Source organism: the organism of the source record quoted next, unplaced genomic scaffold (assembly GCF_019419815.1).
Source record: "Pyrus x bretschneideri cultivar Hongxiangsu unplaced genomic scaffold, Pyrus_bretschneideri_v1 Contig12, whole genome shotgun sequence".
NCBI lineage: Eukaryota > Viridiplantae > Streptophyta > Magnoliopsida > Rosales > Rosaceae > Pyrus > Pyrus x bretschneideri.
In genome coordinates this window covers 4,981,021-4,997,701 of record NW_025999413.1, presented here as the reverse complement: position 1 = coordinate 4,997,701, position 16,681 = coordinate 4,981,021, and the positions used below count along the sequence as shown (strand labels likewise).

Here is a 16,681-nt window from a genome sequence, read left to right as displayed (position 1 = left end):
TTCATCTCAGATACGAGGAGTGACTTTTCGTGACAATGCCTCCAGTTTGGAATCTGTTCAAATTCATATCCCAAAACCCAAGAAGTACAATGTCAAAATGCTCTTAACGTTAAAAGTGAACAGTACCATAAGTGTTTCATTAAGATTCCCTGTTAATTATCATAACCTGTTAATTATCATAACCTTTTTCAAGCAATACAAGTTTTAAGGGTAAATTACATTTTCATACCTCAGATTTGGGGGTCTATTTCAATTCCTTACAACATCTTCAAAATATTTCACTTTCATACCTTAAGTATTATTTTATTTCAAAATAATACATCTGTTAAATTTTCCATCTATGGATCCGTTAAATGCTGACGTGGCTGCCACATATATGCCACGTGATTGCCAAATGTGTGCCACGTGACAAAAAAAAAATTTTAATTTTTTTTTAAACCTGGATTTTCTCAAAATAAAAAAAATAAAAAGGTAAATTACATTTTCATACCTCAGGTTTGAAGCCTATTTCAATTCTTTAAAACATCTTCAAAACATTTTACTTTCATACCTTAAGTACTATTTTATTTCAAAATAATACATATGTTACATTTTCCATCCATAGATCCGTTAAGTGCTGACGTGGCTGCCACGTGGCAAAAAACAACAAAAAAATTTAAAATTTTTTTAAAACCTTAATTTAAAAATATAAAAATAAAATAATTAAAAAAACCCATCCCCGACCCACCCCCTTCTCCCATTCATCATCACCCACCCCAAAATCCCACCCGAGCCACCCCTCTCTCCCATCCCCCATCATCCACCCTCAAAAATCCCACTCGAGATTAGGTGGATCTACCACAAAACCAATCCAAAAATCATCTCAAACTCCCTAAGATGAATCTACCACAAACCACCCAAGATTAGGTGTGATTCAGGTCTTTGTGCAAGGGAGGTGGGTCGCGGGGTCTCGGGGGGTGTTAGTGGGGGTGGGGGGGGGGGGGGGGAGGGGAGGTTGGTCGCTGGGTCACGGGCGTGCGCGCGCCTGTGGGGGTGGGGGGGGGGGGCGCCGTGGTGGAGTGTTGGGGGATAAACTGGGTTGCAGTTTTTTTTTTCCCTCTTCCTCTTCCTCTTCTTGTTGTTACAGGTGGGGAAATGGGTTTGGTTTTTTTTTCCCTCCCTCTTCTTCTTCTTCAGGTTTGTGGGTTCTTTGGGGGTGTGGGTTGGGGGGAAGGGATAATGGTTTTTTTTTTTTTTGTTGAGAAAATTCAAGTTTAAAAAAAAAATTTTAATTTTTTTGCCACGTGGCACACATTTGGCAGCCACGTGGCATATATGTGGCAGCTACGTCAGCACTTAATAGATTGATGGATAGAAAATGTAACAGATGTATTATTTTGAAATAAAATAGTACTTAAGGTATGAAAGTGAAACGTTTTGAAGATGTTGTAAGGAATTGAAATAGACCCAAAACTTGAGGTATGAAAATGTAATTTACCGTTTTTTTTTTTTTTTGAGAAAATTCAAGTTTTGTAAAAAAATAAAAAAATAAAAAATTTTGCCACGTGGCACATAAATGGCAGCCACGTGGCATATATGTGGCAACTACGTCAACACTTAACGAATCCATGGATGGTTAACAGATCTATTATTTTGAAATAAAATAGTACTTAAGATATGAAAGTGAAATGTTTTGAAGATGTTGTAAGAAATTGAAATAGGAATCAAACCTGAAGTATGAAAATGTAATTTACTCAAGTTTTAATAACAAAAATTGATACAAAAACAAAGATACGTTGCTAATTTTCAAATTCCCATTTACCACAAAGCTTACAATAGCATTCATTTACATTTACAAGTCTGTTTTTGGTCTGAATTCCAATCAAAAGATTTTACAACATAAACCCATCCACACATGAATTTGGTAACGATGTCCGCACGCCATTTCTCCACCAATCATCCTCTTGTGTGGAAGGAAGGGTTGCTTTTCTTAGGGTACTCCCTAAAAGCAAGTCCACCAGGAGCCATTAGGCTCGCAGCTCCAACCCAGCCCATTAGACCGGCATCCAGCCAATTTGCTCCAGCCCAGCCCATTAGACCGGCATCCAGCCAATTTGCTCCAGTTCATTGGCCAACCCAAAATGTGCTGAGCTAGAGACCAGCCTACATGACGTCAGGATGACGTCATAATCTGAAATCTTTTTTCGCGCCAGATCCCAGAAAAGGTCCGTCCACCGAAGATGGTGAAGAAGGAGATGTTGGGCTCGACTGCGACTGTTTGTCTGCGACGATAGGAGATGATGGGTTGCCGCAGTCTTTGCCACCACCTCTGACTGATCTTCCAACCTGCTAGAATTTCCAATCCGAAGGCAGAGATAACAGCAAGGGTGGAATCGGAACCAAAGGCATGAGCTGGTGGTGGCATAATGGTGAAGAGGATGGTGGCGGTGATGATAATGAAGGTGGTGGTGGTAAGGGAGGAGAAGGGTCGTTTCGTCGTAGAAAGAGTGGGGATTGACGGCATGGTTGGTGGGTTGGCATGCTCTGGTCTGCTTCATTGGAGGAGCATTTTTAGGAGTTCAAAACTATAAAGTCAGAAATTATTAATTAAATTATTAAATTTTATTATTTTATAATAAAAATTAATAATATTTTAATAAATTAACAGGGTATTTAGTTTTAGAAATAAAGATGCATTTAATCTATTACTGTTCATTAAAATCTATCAATGTTCTTTAAAGTGAACTAAATAGACTAGTTGCTGATGCATTTTTTTTCAAAGGTGGAGTTGCTCTAATGGAAACAGGCTGAGGCCCGTAGGTTTTAGAAATTATTATCACTGTATAAATTACTTAGCCCCAATTCAATTAATAGAACCATCCAGCCGAAGCTATTGAGCATACTGCATACGTATCAATTCATCACCAGAGTCGATGCCAACCGAAATTTAGATGAAATTTAACACGAATCACAAAATAAAAGAAACAAAATTAGTGCGATTAGATGTAGTGTTGTTGTTTAACTCCAGTCTTGACCAGTAACACAAGATGAAGCTGATGACAACACTCTAATTTATGAGTTATTTCAGACCCTAAACCTGATCGAAAAAGGATAAGGGTATAGTTGAAACTCAAAACCAACATTTCAACACGATACACAACAAAACCATATGACTGCAATGCCTCAGCTACATCGTTTCTGTCAAGGGATCGTAGTTTCCACGAGTAGGCTCTACCTGCACAAATGCAGGTTCTCGCTTCCGCTACGCCTCAAACACGTTGGATTGTAACATCATTGGCGCCTAAACATTACTTAATCCTAACAAAATAATAAACATTGCTCAGCAAAACAAGCAATTAACACAAAAACAATGGTTTTTGATGCAGTAATTAAGACTTAAACCTCAGTTAAATCCATTAATGTCATATGCAATGTAGCTTCGCCGAGGGGTTCTCCTTGTAAACAAGGTCTCAGCTCCACTACACCTCAAAAAAGCGGATTGAATCATCACAGGCCAAATGACAAGAAGATATCACCAAAATTTAACACACCGATCACATTCAATTAATAACATACCAAACAACTAATCTAATCTTTGACAGACAACAAACCAAACAAGTAACACAAAAACATTTTACTAGGAGGGTAAGTAAGATTAAAACCTCAGTTAAATCCATTAAATTCATATGAATGCAGTTTCACTGAGGGGTTCTCCCTGAAAACAGGGTCTCAATTCCACTGCACCTCGAACAAGCGGATTGAATCGTCATCGGCAACACAAAGAACACAGAAATCCAAAATAATACAGAAAAATAAAATCAAATTAAGAAACAGAAGGCTCAGAGTATGAAACAGCTCTCTCAATCACGAATTTTCTGAAGCAGAACTGGCATAAAGCTGTAAAATTTAGTCATCACCGCCAACATTAATCAACGAAACCTAAAAATATCACCAACCCAAATCAGCAAATGAAAAACTTGAATGGCTCATATCAAGAAATTCAACCATTGATTATCACATTCTACTTCATCGATTGCCCTCAGAAGCGCGGATAATTTGTAATCATCGCCAAAAGTTCACAAAACAATATCAGAATAAATAAATAAAAGATCGAAATTCTGAAAATTTAGCGGACGTTTTTAGAGGCAAAACTATGAGAAGAGAAAAACCCCCACGTTTGACACCGCAGTTGGATCTGCGCCTCCATGACTAGCTCTGTTTTCGGAGATTTTTCAAAAACAGGCTTAAGGTGTGTCGAGGCGCTTCGGATCGTCCGCTACTGAAAGCTGACGAAAAGATTTAGGGTTTTTGTGAGAGATGTAGCGGTCGATTTGACACAGAAAAGCCGTGGAGTAAAGCGAGGCTAAACTGCAACACTTGACGGCGACGTTTTAGCACGAGCATTGGGGCTTTCTTCTTCAGTGAAAGTACTCTCAGAGAAGCCCGGGGTGCATCATGCGTGGTTAAAACTGGAAATTGCAGAAATTAGAGATTAGGGTTTTGACCGTATGATGGGGAATTGGGGGAATTATGGGAAAGCTTGGATAGAGGCTGGAGAGTATGAAGAGGAAGCGGGTGGGTAGGTGTTCTTTATATAGGCATCCAAAGCCCTACAGAAACCCTAGGGCTTTTTATTCAAGCCTGTTACGGTGCTAACGGCGTCGTTTCATGACCCATTGGTCTCGTAGGCATCTTATTACCATTTTACCCCTCTATGATTTTTGTTCTTGTAGTTTTAGCGAAGTTCCACTTCGGTCCTCTCAATTTCAGTCGTTGCGTTTTGGTCCTTTTAAAACCCATTTTGCAAATGGAGTGTGATGGAAACCTTTTGCATTAGCATTTTTTCACTTTTCAAATATTATGTATCATTTGTTTGCACAAGAAAACACATATGTCATTAAGTTAGTGCAAAAGTTGCTAGCATTTTCCTTTGCGAATTTGCAATTCAAGGACAATAGCTTAATTCCGCTACTTATACAAGATTAACACGTGAGAGGCGTGCGTGTGACATTTTTACACTTCAATGAAGTCTGATTTTCCCCCACTATGAGTCTTTCACTTGCGAGCAACTTATGATGAAGAAATCAACAACTTGCTGTTGTCTTTAAATTGTAATAGTTGGTCAACTACAAGGGATTAATTTGTTTTGACAATTGAAACTATAGGTACCAAAACGGAACTCGGCTAAAACTTCATAACATGAATACAATCATAAATTGGCGCCTTCTTACTTGCCAATGAGAAATCATGTAACGAGCCAAGTATTTTCCTTTGCGAATATCTATAGATGAGAAGACAGAAAAATCGAATTCTGCAGGAAACATTTTCAGATTGAATTGTATGGATGCCTAGCCACATGAAATTTCTGAAGTTGAAGAATCACTGAATTGAATTCTAGTAAGTCAAAAATAGGAAGAACAAAACAGGATCACTACACCAATCGAAATTACAGAGAGATGACACAGAAGGCACAATGCCACTGCCTTTGCAGTCCAACAGGCATAACAAGGTATTCTTAACGTTCATACTATCATCCATGTCAAATGCCGGTACCCGGCCCACTTAGCAGCAAGGCGAATTCCAATGGCTAAGCCTGCACCGAGCAAGGGCATTGGAAGCTTCCTATTAGTCACTACAATTTCCTCCTTTTTCTCTGATACCTTCTTTGAGTGGTGAAAAATGGCCAAGGCCAGATAAGATGCGATTACCAAAACTCTAACCCATGGTTCTCCTATGGCAGCCATCACAGCTGCCGCAGGCAATGCGGATGTAACATCATCCCTCTTTTTAACTAATCGTGAGTAACCGTAGAACGCCACTAGAATCGTCCAGAAGAAAGGCTCTGAGATGTAACCTGCCACTGCTGCATAGCCTACCACGCCAGACGCTGTGAGAAGAAAGGGTTGACAGTTTACGGTGTTTGGAACAACAGCTTCTGCGATAGCAAGAACAATGGATGCCAGTATGATCACTGTTGTCAACTCTGGAATTGGAGCGTATGCCACTATGCCAGAGTAGAAAGAGCGTATGGCATAGAGTGTTGTTTCTATGAATCTGATCACAGAAGTAATGGGATCACCTATGAAATGGAAGATTAGCGCCAGGATAAGTTTCAAGAGGTATCCCACAAAACGGACAACGCCCACTGCAGCCTTTCTCCAGTTAGCTAATTCCAGCAAGACAGCTCTCCATGCATAGATAAGGAACACCAATGCTGCACGATCAATGAATATAGTATTTAGTCAGCTGCATAAGCTTTTTATTGTGCAATTTGTATTCGCAGAGAAGTATTTTGAGAAAGTTAATAAAATCCAGTTGCCTTAGTTGTAAAACTAATATGTGCAACAGCAAATAAATAATAAAACAATTTGTTTGAGCTTCCATTGAGGCTTCAAAAAGTTATAATGAGAATACGTTTTGTAATACCACGAATGCGTGCATGTATCAGGAACTAAATAGTCTAAAACCAATACATTACCTCTCCCAACTAGTTTCTAAATTTCATAAGCATCCCCGATTCACCAAATCGTTCTATACTCATACAATCGCAATGAAAAACCATTTGTGCGAGAGAATACTGTTAAGCATGAAGAACTATGAAACATTAATCAGAGCACTAGTCAAAATCATCTCCCACCAACTCATAAGAAACGGCACTATTCAAGATAAATCAATAAACTTAATGGTGTTACATCGTGTCAAGATTTAGTCCCTAATGATATGCCCAATCAGACGGAAATTAAAACTATGAGAATACTCAAATTAGCCGAAGAACCCTTCTTTTCAGACACATTGTAATGCCTACACTTATTATAACCTGATAGCTCATTTTCCAGATGCTGGTGACAAATTCATATAATGTTCTTCGCATATGCATCAAACGTTTCTAAATTTGAGGAAAGTCATGGTGAAAAATTTCAATATAATTTCTAACAAGAAATTAACCAAACAAGCTGTATTTATACATGAAAGCAGGTTCCTTAATCAAAACGATATTCTCCGCGCTCAAAGGGCATTGTAATTGACAACAATCCCAAACACTCAAACTTTCTCTGTTTTCTCTCCTTCATTACCAACATTTTCTCAGCAACCAAACAGATAGTAAAAAGAAGAAGAAAGAGAGGAGAACAGTTTACCAACAAACCAAGGCCACCTAACAGGAGGGTCAGGAGCTTCCTTGGTCAAGTACCTGAACCGCTCTGGCATAGTACTCTCCCCTTTACTCTCGTCCTCAGCTGCATCAACACCCTCATTTTTCGCACTCGCACAAACCCTCAGCTTTCTATCAAACAAAAACCCATTTGTATTCCCGGAAAACCCAGGAAATTTCTGAGCTTGTATGGGTTCAAACATTGGAATTTGAGTGAATTGCGAAAAGAGATTGTTTGGATATGAGGTCGGATTCTGGGGGGAGAAAAAGAAGCGACTTTGAGTCTGAGAATGGAGGGGGTTGGAGCGGAGATGGTGGGAATGGAAGTCGACATGGCTTGGGATTAGAGAGGTTTTGCTGCCATTATCGGTAGCAGCGGTGGAGCTGCAGAATTAGGTGTTTTGGGTTTTGAAGGTTTGGACTTTTCTTCTTTGGACTTTTTGTATTATAACCCCAAAAAAACTTCACAATTGACCCATGGCACACCATTAGGTCCGGCCCACTAACACCGAGAAAAAATGGAAGTAATTTCCGCTCTCCTCTTCTTTTTTTTTTTTTTTTTTAATCATATTTATAGCCTTTAGATTGAATAAATTAAACACAAAAAATATAGACAAGGTACATCGCATGCATAAAGTAAAAAAAATTATTCGAAAATTATATCTTAGAAGAAAATTTTCATGCATTAAATCATAGGCTAGAAATGCACGTGTTAAATCACATAATGTTAAAAAAAAGTATTCAACCTCATTGAATTACATGTGTTGAATCATAGGCTAGAAATGCTAGTGGCATTGCCATGTGGTATATCTGATGAACGCAATAATGTCTCCTTGTTTTGGTTCATCCAGGCTGTGCCAGCTTTTTATTGGACGATCACTGCACGATTAACTATGTGATGCTGAAGATTAACTCTTGTGCAAATTTTTGTTTCCCTAAATTAGAATTTGCAACACAGTTGTTTTAAATCCCAATACATGAGTCAAGGGCTCTTATGTTGTTAGGGATGATACCTGATATGTACGAACACATTGGGGAAAACAATTCTAAGACGAAATGAAAGCCCTTGATTCAACTAGGCAGCTCAGACACAATGTTGAGTTGAGTTATTCACAAATTCAGTAGTGAAAAAATGATGAACAATTCTTGACAAAAGCACTTCCTCCAGATCGTTGTAACTGCATGCGTGCTTCATCCATGGAGTCCAAAATAACTCAGTAATATATTTTTACATATACATCCTGGTACCTAAAGCAACTCAATGCATTTCACTCTTCACCGTCTTCAAAATTCAGTCAAAACAGAAAATTAAGAGGGAATGAGAATATTGTACATGTGTTTTTGGGCATGTTTTTAAGCAAGGCATCTCTGAAGACATCTTGAAGCTTGCCACTGGTTCGAAATAAATTCCTTCCTCATCATCCGATCTCTCTCAAAATGCTGCTTCTCCACTCTCAATGTCGAAGATTCGAGTCACAAAGTACTGCATTATTCTCCACTGCTCAACGTTACAATCTGCTGCATTGTTTTGCATTATCATGCCTTCAGAACTGAACCCCTTCTAGCTTTCAACTAAATTTTTTGGCCTGATATTTAACAGGCCAAAAGATAGCTGTTCGCTGTAGGCAAAACCTGATAACTTTCCAACACCCGATATTAGTCTTGATAAACCACCCAACTAGTTCCAGATGATGCCTTCACTCCCTTCTCTTTCATTTCCCTTCTCATTCGTTGTGCTTCCTCGTGCCTTCCTAAGCCAGAATATATTCGTGCCAATAGTAAATAATTGGCAGGATTATCAGGCTCAATTTCGGACAGAGCTTTCCCTGCAATCTCAGCAAGCTCCAATTCTCCGTAAGTTCTACATGCTGAAAGAAGAGCACCCCAAGCTTTAACGGTAACCTTCACTGGCATTTTCCTTATGACCTCATATGCCTCATGCAACCTCCCTGCTCTGCTCAGAACATCTACTAAACAAGAATAGTGATCACTATTTACTTGCACACCATAATCCTCACACATCCGACCAAAATAATGCAGTGCTTCATCTGCTAATCCTTCAGCATGGCTGCAAGCCTTCAGTACTGCAAGAAAAGTAATCTCATCAGGCTCTACTTTCGCCAATTCCATCTCTTGGAAAATTTCCAACGCAGCTCTTGCCTCCCCATGAAGTGCATACGCAGATATCAGACTACTCCATGCAACCACATCCTTTTTCTTCATATAGCGGAACAGATTACGCGCATTTGCGAGACAACCACAACGCCCGTAGGCCTCAACTAGGCCACTACTCAATTGGGAATGCGAGTCAATCTCATTTCTCACATCATAGCCATGAATTTCCTTAATAAACCTTAAAGCCGCTACACCAACAAAAGCACGTAACAAAGCAAGCAGTGTTATTAAATCTGGTTTCCATCCACGCGCTGTCATTTTCCTATAGAACTCGACAGCCTTAAACGACCCATCATCCAATCCCGACATCCCAGATATAATGGTATTAAAAGTTGACACATCAGGTTCAACATCCATTGCCTCAAACAATCTCAAAGCATCAAACACATTACCGTTACGCGTATAAAGCGATACCATAGCATTCCACACAACAACGTTCCTGTGAGGAATTTCATCAAACAGGTTGCGTGCGGTCGGCAATGACACGCACTTGCCATACATGTCGACGAGAGCGGAAGCCACAAATGGGTTTGATAGGATGGAAGATTTGGTGACATGGGCATGGACGGAGACGCCGAGTTGCGGGCAATGGACGGCGGAGCAGGACTTGAGAACAAGAGAGAAAACATGGGGGTCGAGAGATAGAGCCAGCGAGGTCTGCATGTGGTGGAAGAGGGAAAGGGCTTTGTCATGACGGCCTTGGCTGACGTGGGAGGTTAAGAGCTTGGTGAAAGAAAGCAACCGTTGGAAGTTTGAACGGTTGTAGGACCCCATGTTGGTTTGAGTTTTGGGGATCAAACAACATCAATACAAGTATTTGGCATTAAACAGCAAGTTAGGTATAGCTTTGTTCCCTGATTTAGGTGAAGTGGAGCATATCAACATGTCGTTTATTTATATTATTGCATGTCTGTGTGCTTCACTGTGTTTCGAGTACATCTAAAAAAAGTTACTAAAATTTAGCTCAATTAGAGTTTCGGTTTGTGCGTTAAAAATCCATGAGTCCTTGAATTTTTCACAATGAAGAGAAAAACTTGTTACATAACATGACTGTCTTCTAACATCAAAGATAACAAACACGCAATGATTTGTGAGCCTCTTCGCGCTTATGGTTGGGACCGCCTGAAGCTCTGGTTTGATGTGGGCTTCTTTAATTATAGCGAAGAAAAGATTTTTGTTTCATTGACGTATAGACTCTGTAGATTTGGTGCCATCCATTGCAAGGAATCCCTCAAGACATCATCGCTCACCACCGTTGAAGAATCTACTGCTACCTCAAGATGGTCGAGAATTGGTAATGGCGGAAGACATGTCTTTCTCGTTTCATCTGGAAAAATAAGAGCCTGAAACATTCAACAGAAAAATAGAAACCAATCAGTAACATAGAGGATGAATATGTATATGCACTATGCAGAATTTGGAATAACACTTAAATCATAATCGAACATGCATGCGTAAATACCTCAGCTTCGTTAAGGGACAGGCACATTTTCCTTGAGCAATCTAACGTTCTGTTTGTGCTGAAACGAGGGAAACACCTTTCAAGAAACTTTCTAAGAGGAGAAAAATCTCTCTCTATGAAGTTGAAGTTGATGTTAGCCTCCAATAAGTTGGGAGCTGTCAGAGAAAATTTGGACACAAAGGCACTTAATTGATCAGGAGGCAAATATCCAGTACTGAACGCAAAAAAAGCTAGATTTGGAGTATTAATTTTGACGTTTGTAGCACAGGCATTGCGCCCACAAAATGCAAGGCGTTTCAGAAGCGGATTGTTGACTTGAATTGTATCCGATGACCAGTTGCTGCATTTATATAACGTCAAACTCTCAAGAAGGGGAAACCTTGGACTTAGGTCATCTTCAAACCATACACCTGAAAAAATTGTATCAAAGAACTCCAGATTTCTAAGCGATCGACAAGAGGCAATGTCGAGGTGTCCATCCATGTGCACAGCACTTGAATCACCGCTACAAAATCTAAATGATTCGAGATTTGTAGCTTCAACTTTGAATCTCACCACTTTCGAACACCAAATAACTTGCAAGGATTTGAGGCTTGAGCTTGAAACTTTGCAAAGAAATAACGGACATAAAATTAATGACAGAGACTCGAGAGAAGAGCACCCGGAAAATAACTGGACAAATCCCCTGTTAGTGTTGTAACCCAAATCCATATTTTTGAGGGTCATAGTTTTCAAGGAAGGAAGGTTTATAGAACCAATGTTGTATTTTATTTTCACTTTCTCCAAACTTAGAGTGGTTAAAAATTGTGCATTGAGGATAGCCCACGGTAAGCAGTAGGATATGCTTCTGTCACCACGTTTTCTTTTGAGAATGATTTCTAACTCTTTAACGTTTTTCTCAGCCGCAAAATTCAACCACTTATTTATGATATCGGCACCTCCAGAGTACCTCATTCGAAGCCTGAATATGTTCAGGTCTTGCTCATCATTCTCACGGCACTTCAAACATCTGCGAAGGAACTGGAGGAACTTTTTCCTGTCGGGTGTGTACTCACATTCGAACAGCTGCAGATCCTCGTCGAAATTTAAGACCGGGAGGGAGGAGAAAGACCACACGCGTCTCCATTGCTTGGAAAGAATGCTGGCCCGAACAGCGAGTTTGGTGGGGAGGAGTAGGAGAATATGGTAGATAGCAGACTCAGGTAATTCAGGTCCGTACCTGTCCACGGCCAGGGCATCACACTCTTGGCTTTGAGTATCACCTTGATCTTGATCATGACTTTTGATCTTTTTTATTAAATTTGCGCTGGTATCAAAATCTTCAGTTTTTCTTTTCTTAGTAATCTTCATGGACGTACCTTCATCGTGCCGTTTGATCTTTTTGATAATGTCTGCGCTTGTATCGCAGTCTGCGACTTTTCGTTTCGTAGTCATCATAGACATATATAACATGTAGCGATCAATCAATGAATTTAGAGAACAAGAGAGACAACAATATGTATCTGCAATTTTAACAGAGAATTAATATTGTCTCTAAAAGCTTGAATAGTACACTTTTATACCCACAAGGTCAATTGCTTGCTAAGCAATCAACGTCCCAATCTCTTTTAATTCCCTTTCTTTTTAGGTATGTACTTTCCTTTTGGATTCAGAAGTTGTTTTCCAGAGTTAATTCCTCTACTATGGAAGAATCCTAGTGAAAAAAAATGCAATGCAATTGGAACTCCTATTATATGTAGGAATATGTCTTCCCTAAACCCTAAAATTAGGCACTGCAATAAATATAAATAAAAAAAGAGTTGTAGAGTTCTATGATGGATAGGAAAATCAGAAACCGCATCCACCTCAACCTGCCGGACAGGGCGAAAGAGATTTTTCAGTGTGCCGGGAACATGGCCCAATGCACATTAAAACTTAAGGAACTGGGTGTTTCACTTCAATTGCATACTCATTCAACAGTCGGTTGCATGTATTTATAATAAGTTGAAGATTACATCCAGGGTTTGATAAACCCTATTTACATGGAGTATTTGAAATTCAAAACGCAAAGATAGTTACAGAATCTATGACCATACAACAAACGTTTGAAACAAGTCCTAGACTCACCCAACTTCTTATGAGATAAGAATTACAAATTAACTTAAACACTTCAAGTGGTGTTTGACTGCAATAGAATCACGACTTAGTCTAACAGTGTAATAATACAATTAGTTGGAATTTTTTCCTTTGTTTTAAACCAATTGTATTATTACATGGCCCGTACTCTTGGCACACTAAAAAATTTCTCCCAAGCAGCACGTGGAGGCGGAACCACGAAAGTAGGATTTTGGTTTTGCCACTTTTATTCCTTGTTAAATTTTTTTCCTGGATTTAAAATACTCATTTACCAATTAACTATGCAAGAACTACAAAACTACTACTAAAGCACTACAAGTGCACCAAACAAAAAGACATTCAAATGACACCATTCAAAATGTAAATTGAAAGTTCTCCAAATGTATCGCTTATTTTTAAGTCACCTTACTAGTTTTTGTAATACGTTCCTAACAAATTAGCCTTAGTTTAATGAAAATTTAAAATCTCTCATTCAAACAGCCTATAAGTCGGATGAGTTATCTCTGCAATTTAACCCGATGTAGCTCAAAGCATCTGCCTTCATAAGTTTCGCAATTCAGAAAACCAAAAACGTTCAATCATTCTAACGATTGTGAAATAATATAAGCAAGCACAATGCACTCATCTGATAATCCAACTTGGTAAATCAACTTTTACAGTTCTAAATTTTAAACTACTATTAATTAACCATGAATAAAGATTTCATTTTCTTCATACACAGTGACGCGTAGACTATCCACAGTTGGTGCCAACCACTCCAAAGAGCTCCCCAAGTCCTCCTCTTTCACGTCTGCTGAAGAATATGTTTGTACCTCAAGATGCTCGATAGTAGGTAACGGTGGCCGGCATGTCTTTCTTGTTTCTTCCGAAAATATAAGAGCCTAAAACAATCCAGAAAAAAAAAAGAATAACCAAAATTAGAAATCAATCAATCACAATACAAATGTGGAATTTGGAATAAATATATATATATGAACAGAAAATTTACTCATAAAGAGCCTGCATGCTTGCATAAATAGAATACCTCGGCGGCATTAACGGAAAGATTTAACTTTCTAGAGCAATCAAAGTTCCCAAGAAATTTTCTCATAGGAGACGAATAAGAATCGACAATTGGATCGAAGTTGATGATGATCGTAGCCTCTAACAACTTTGGAGCACTGATAGAAAAGTTGGACACCAAAGTACTGAATTCAGCTGAAGACAAATAACCTGCAGTACTGAGCTCGAAAGAAAGTAGATTTGGAGTACTAAGCGTGACCTTTGCTACATTTTTGTCGTATCCATGAAGTGCAATGTGTTTCAGCTGCTGATTATTGACGTTAATGATTGACGATGAGATGATGCAGCTATGCATTGTTAAACTCTCCAAGAGTGGAAATCTTGAATCAAGGCCATGTTCAAACCAGGCACCTTCCAAGCATCTATCAGAGAAGTTCAGATTTCTAAGTGTTCGACAAGAGGCAATATTGATTTTGCTCATGAACGTGCAGCAACTTAAAAAATATTTGAGATTCATGGCTTCAATTTCCATTCCGACAATGCTACATTCAACAATTTTCAAGGATTTGATGCTCAAACTCGAAATCTTCACATCATCCTTTAATCTACATTGATTTAATGACAAATACTCGATGGAAGGGCACCCAGAAATTAGTTGGATGAATCCAAGTTTACTCAACACTACGGTCGTGAGGGACATAGATTCCAAAGACGGAAGGTTTATACGACTCATATTGTCCACTATTCTCACATTCTCTAAATTTAGTGTAGTTAAAAACTTTGCATTGAGAATGGTTTGCGATAATTTGTATATGGCATTTTTATCAGGGCCAAGTTTTCTCTTAAGAATGATGTCTATCTCTTTAATGTTTCTCTCAACAGCAAAACTCGTCCACTTATCTATGATAGCCGTGCTTCCTCTCCCTCCACCATACCTCATGTGAAGCGTAAGCTTGTCCACTGGTGTATTTATCTTTCTCACGACACTTCAAGCACTTTTTCAAGAAGTCAATGAACAATTTGTGCTCGAGGGTGTGCCAATCACTGCCTGGCTCCTCATACTCATTGAAAACTAAGACTGGGATCGAAGACCACACCCGTTCCCATTGCCTGGAAAGAATGCTGGCCCGAACAGCGAGTTTGGTGGGGAGGAGAAGGAGAACTTGGGAGACAACAAGGTCGGGTAATTCGAACTCGCGTGTGACCACGGCCGTACCATGTTGGTTTTGAATGTCATGATTCTGATCCTGGCTTTTGGTCTTTTTATTTATGCTTTTGATATCATTACAAGCTTCGGCTTTTCTCTTAATCATAGTGGCGTCTCTTTTTGCAAAACGTCGCTCGTAGTGATCAGATCAAAACAAGAGGACACTGAGTAACCTGATATTGTGCGATTTTAGTAGAAACAAAGCTTCTATATTGATAACCAGAAGGCTTTTCCTACTCCCTTCCAAAGGCCAATTTTTAACAGATCAATCGTTTTCAACTCCTGTTCCTAATCGAAACAACTCTCCTTTGGTTTTCTATGGCGGATAAGAAATAAATACAATACAATCAATAAGTAATCCTTTTGGATGCAGGAGAAGGTACAGAGTTAATCATCTGATGCATGGCCAAATCCTAATAGAAAAAGAAAATGGTTTCAATAGTGGTTAGGCCATTATTTACGAAAAGAAAGCAAAGGGATTCGGGATTAAGTTAAAACTCACAGTATTATGACTTCTATTATTTCATGGATTTGTGACACCTAAAAACTCCTAGGATTTGAGGGTCGAAATTGAAATTTTTACGTTTCATAACGCACATGAAGTTAAAGAGTTAAGAATTCCAAGTTACTGAAAACCATATTTTCGAGGGACATAGTTAAGAATTCCACACGTGCTCATGCATCACCCACTTGTTGTCCACGTGTGGGCTTGAAAATCAGCCACACGTCACACGTGAGGGGGCATGTTGAAAGTTGAATATGTGTGGATAGTGGTGACAGACAAGGCTAGCTAAGGGCTTATATGGAACCCTAATTTCATCATGGTGTTGGTCCAAAAGGAGAAAAGGCCAATCTTTGTTAATGGAAAGTGAAGTTTGCGCACTTTTTTTCTCATGCACTTCTTCCTTTTTCGAAGCCTTACGAAATGGAGAATCAAAGAACAAAGCAAATGGACAAGTTGAGAAGAGAGCAGTAAAAATTACTATCCTTCTTTGTTCTTTTTATTCTCTCTTTGTAAAGGAGGGTCAGCCTAAATAAAATAGGTATTGGTCAAAGCCGGTCCTGAGGGTGTGCAAAATGTACCGCCACACAGGCCGCAATTCGGAAGGGCCCCAAATTTTCTTTACATGTAAACAGATACATATTATATACTTAAATGTGCAAGATAATAATAATTACCATACCAGCGCTAGTGGTGTAGGCCTTCAATATTCTTGTACATGGCTGGGTTCGAGAACCATGCAACATATTTCGAACTGAAGACCCTTCAAGACAGAAAACACTCTTGTCCACTCAAATAATACTTATAATTTGGTGCTCTAATTTGTAGTATTTAAATTTTATAGATACAAATTGAAAAAAAAAAATAACAAAGAGTATTAAAAAATGAAGGGCCTCCATCTAAATATTGCATAGGGCCCCTAAATTCTCAAGGCCGACTGTGGTACTGGTCCACGTAGATTGAGCAAGTTCTACTTGAGTCGTTGTAGTTTCAGTTCTTGTGATTTAACCTTACCTAGTTTACTAATTGTTGCAGTATGAGAGCAACAGGATATTGCCTTGAAAATTTTCAATTTTTCATCTTTCCTCT

The 16,681-nt window shown here is 39.0% G+C and overlaps 2 protein-coding genes, 1 long non-coding RNA gene and 7 other non-coding genes across 10 annotated transcripts; all 10 read right to left on the bottom strand.

Moving 5' to 3' along the window:
- Nucleotides 1-1,757: 1,757 nt before the first annotated feature.
- On the bottom strand, nucleotides 1,758-4,565 carry LOC125474418. The gene is made up of 2 exons (XR_007255972.1): nucleotides 4,155-4,565; nucleotides 1,758-3,918 (listed from the first exon to the last, which is right to left on the bottom strand). It is a non-coding gene; the product is annotated as an uncharacterized LOC125474418 (long non-coding RNA).
- LOC125474589 lies at nucleotides 2,981-3,088 on the bottom strand. The gene has a single exon (XR_007256059.1). It is a non-coding gene; the product is annotated as a small nucleolar RNA snoR97 (small nucleolar RNA).
- LOC125474579 lies at nucleotides 3,160-3,278 on the bottom strand. Its single transcript, XR_007256049.1, has one exon. It is a non-coding gene; the product is annotated as a small nucleolar RNA Z278 (small nucleolar RNA).
- On the bottom strand, nucleotides 3,380-3,494 carry LOC125474577. Its single transcript, XR_007256047.1, has one exon. It is a non-coding gene; the product is annotated as a small nucleolar RNA Z278 (small nucleolar RNA).
- On the bottom strand, nucleotides 3,640-3,753 carry LOC125474575. The gene has a single exon (XR_007256045.1). It is a non-coding gene; the product is annotated as a small nucleolar RNA Z278 (small nucleolar RNA).
- LOC125474568 lies at nucleotides 3,812-3,904 on the bottom strand. The gene has a single exon (XR_007256038.1). It is a non-coding gene; the product is annotated as a small nucleolar RNA Z223 (small nucleolar RNA).
- On the bottom strand, nucleotides 3,962-4,050 carry LOC125474599. Its single transcript, XR_007256069.1, has one exon. It is a non-coding gene; the product is annotated as a small nucleolar RNA U36a (small nucleolar RNA).
- Nucleotides 4,295-4,440, bottom strand: LOC125474604. The gene has a single exon (XR_007256074.1). It is a non-coding gene; the product is annotated as a small nucleolar RNA snoR134 (small nucleolar RNA).
- Nucleotides 4,566-5,388: 823 nt separating the features above from the next.
- Nucleotides 5,389-7,347, bottom strand: LOC103947859. Its single transcript, XM_009358826.2, has 2 exons — nucleotides 7,116-7,347; nucleotides 5,389-6,193 (listed from the first exon to the last, which is right to left on the bottom strand). The coding sequence occupies exons 1-2, from the start codon at nucleotides 7,330-7,332 to the stop codon at nucleotides 5,502-5,504; spliced, it is 909 nt and encodes a 302-aa protein (XP_009357101.2). The 5' UTR covers nucleotides 7,333-7,347; the 3' UTR covers nucleotides 5,389-5,501.
- Nucleotides 7,348-8,225: 878 nt separating this feature from the next.
- LOC103947858 (putative pentatricopeptide repeat-containing protein At1g03510) lies at nucleotides 8,226-10,078 on the bottom strand. Its single transcript, XM_009358824.3, has one exon. The coding sequence runs from the start codon at nucleotides 10,076-10,078 to the stop codon at nucleotides 8,786-8,788; it is 1,293 nt and encodes a 430-aa protein (XP_009357099.2). The 3' UTR covers nucleotides 8,226-8,785.
- Nucleotides 10,079-16,681: the final 6,603 nt, after the last annotated feature.

Bases quoted from the DNA above. Each gene is read 5' to 3' on its own strand.
- LOC103947859 (XM_009358826.2), bottom strand. From the start codon at position 7,332: ATGTTTGAACCCATACAAGCTCAGAAATTTCCTGGGTTTTCCGGGAAT. The intron at 6,194-7,115 runs GTAAACTGTTCT...TTGATCGTGCAG, and splicing joins TAGGTGGCCTTGGTTTGTTG to CATTGGTGTTCCTTATCTAT.
- LOC103947858 (XM_009358824.3), bottom strand. From the start codon at position 10,078: ATGGGGTCCTACAACCGTTCAAACTTCCAACGGTTGCTTTCTTTCACC.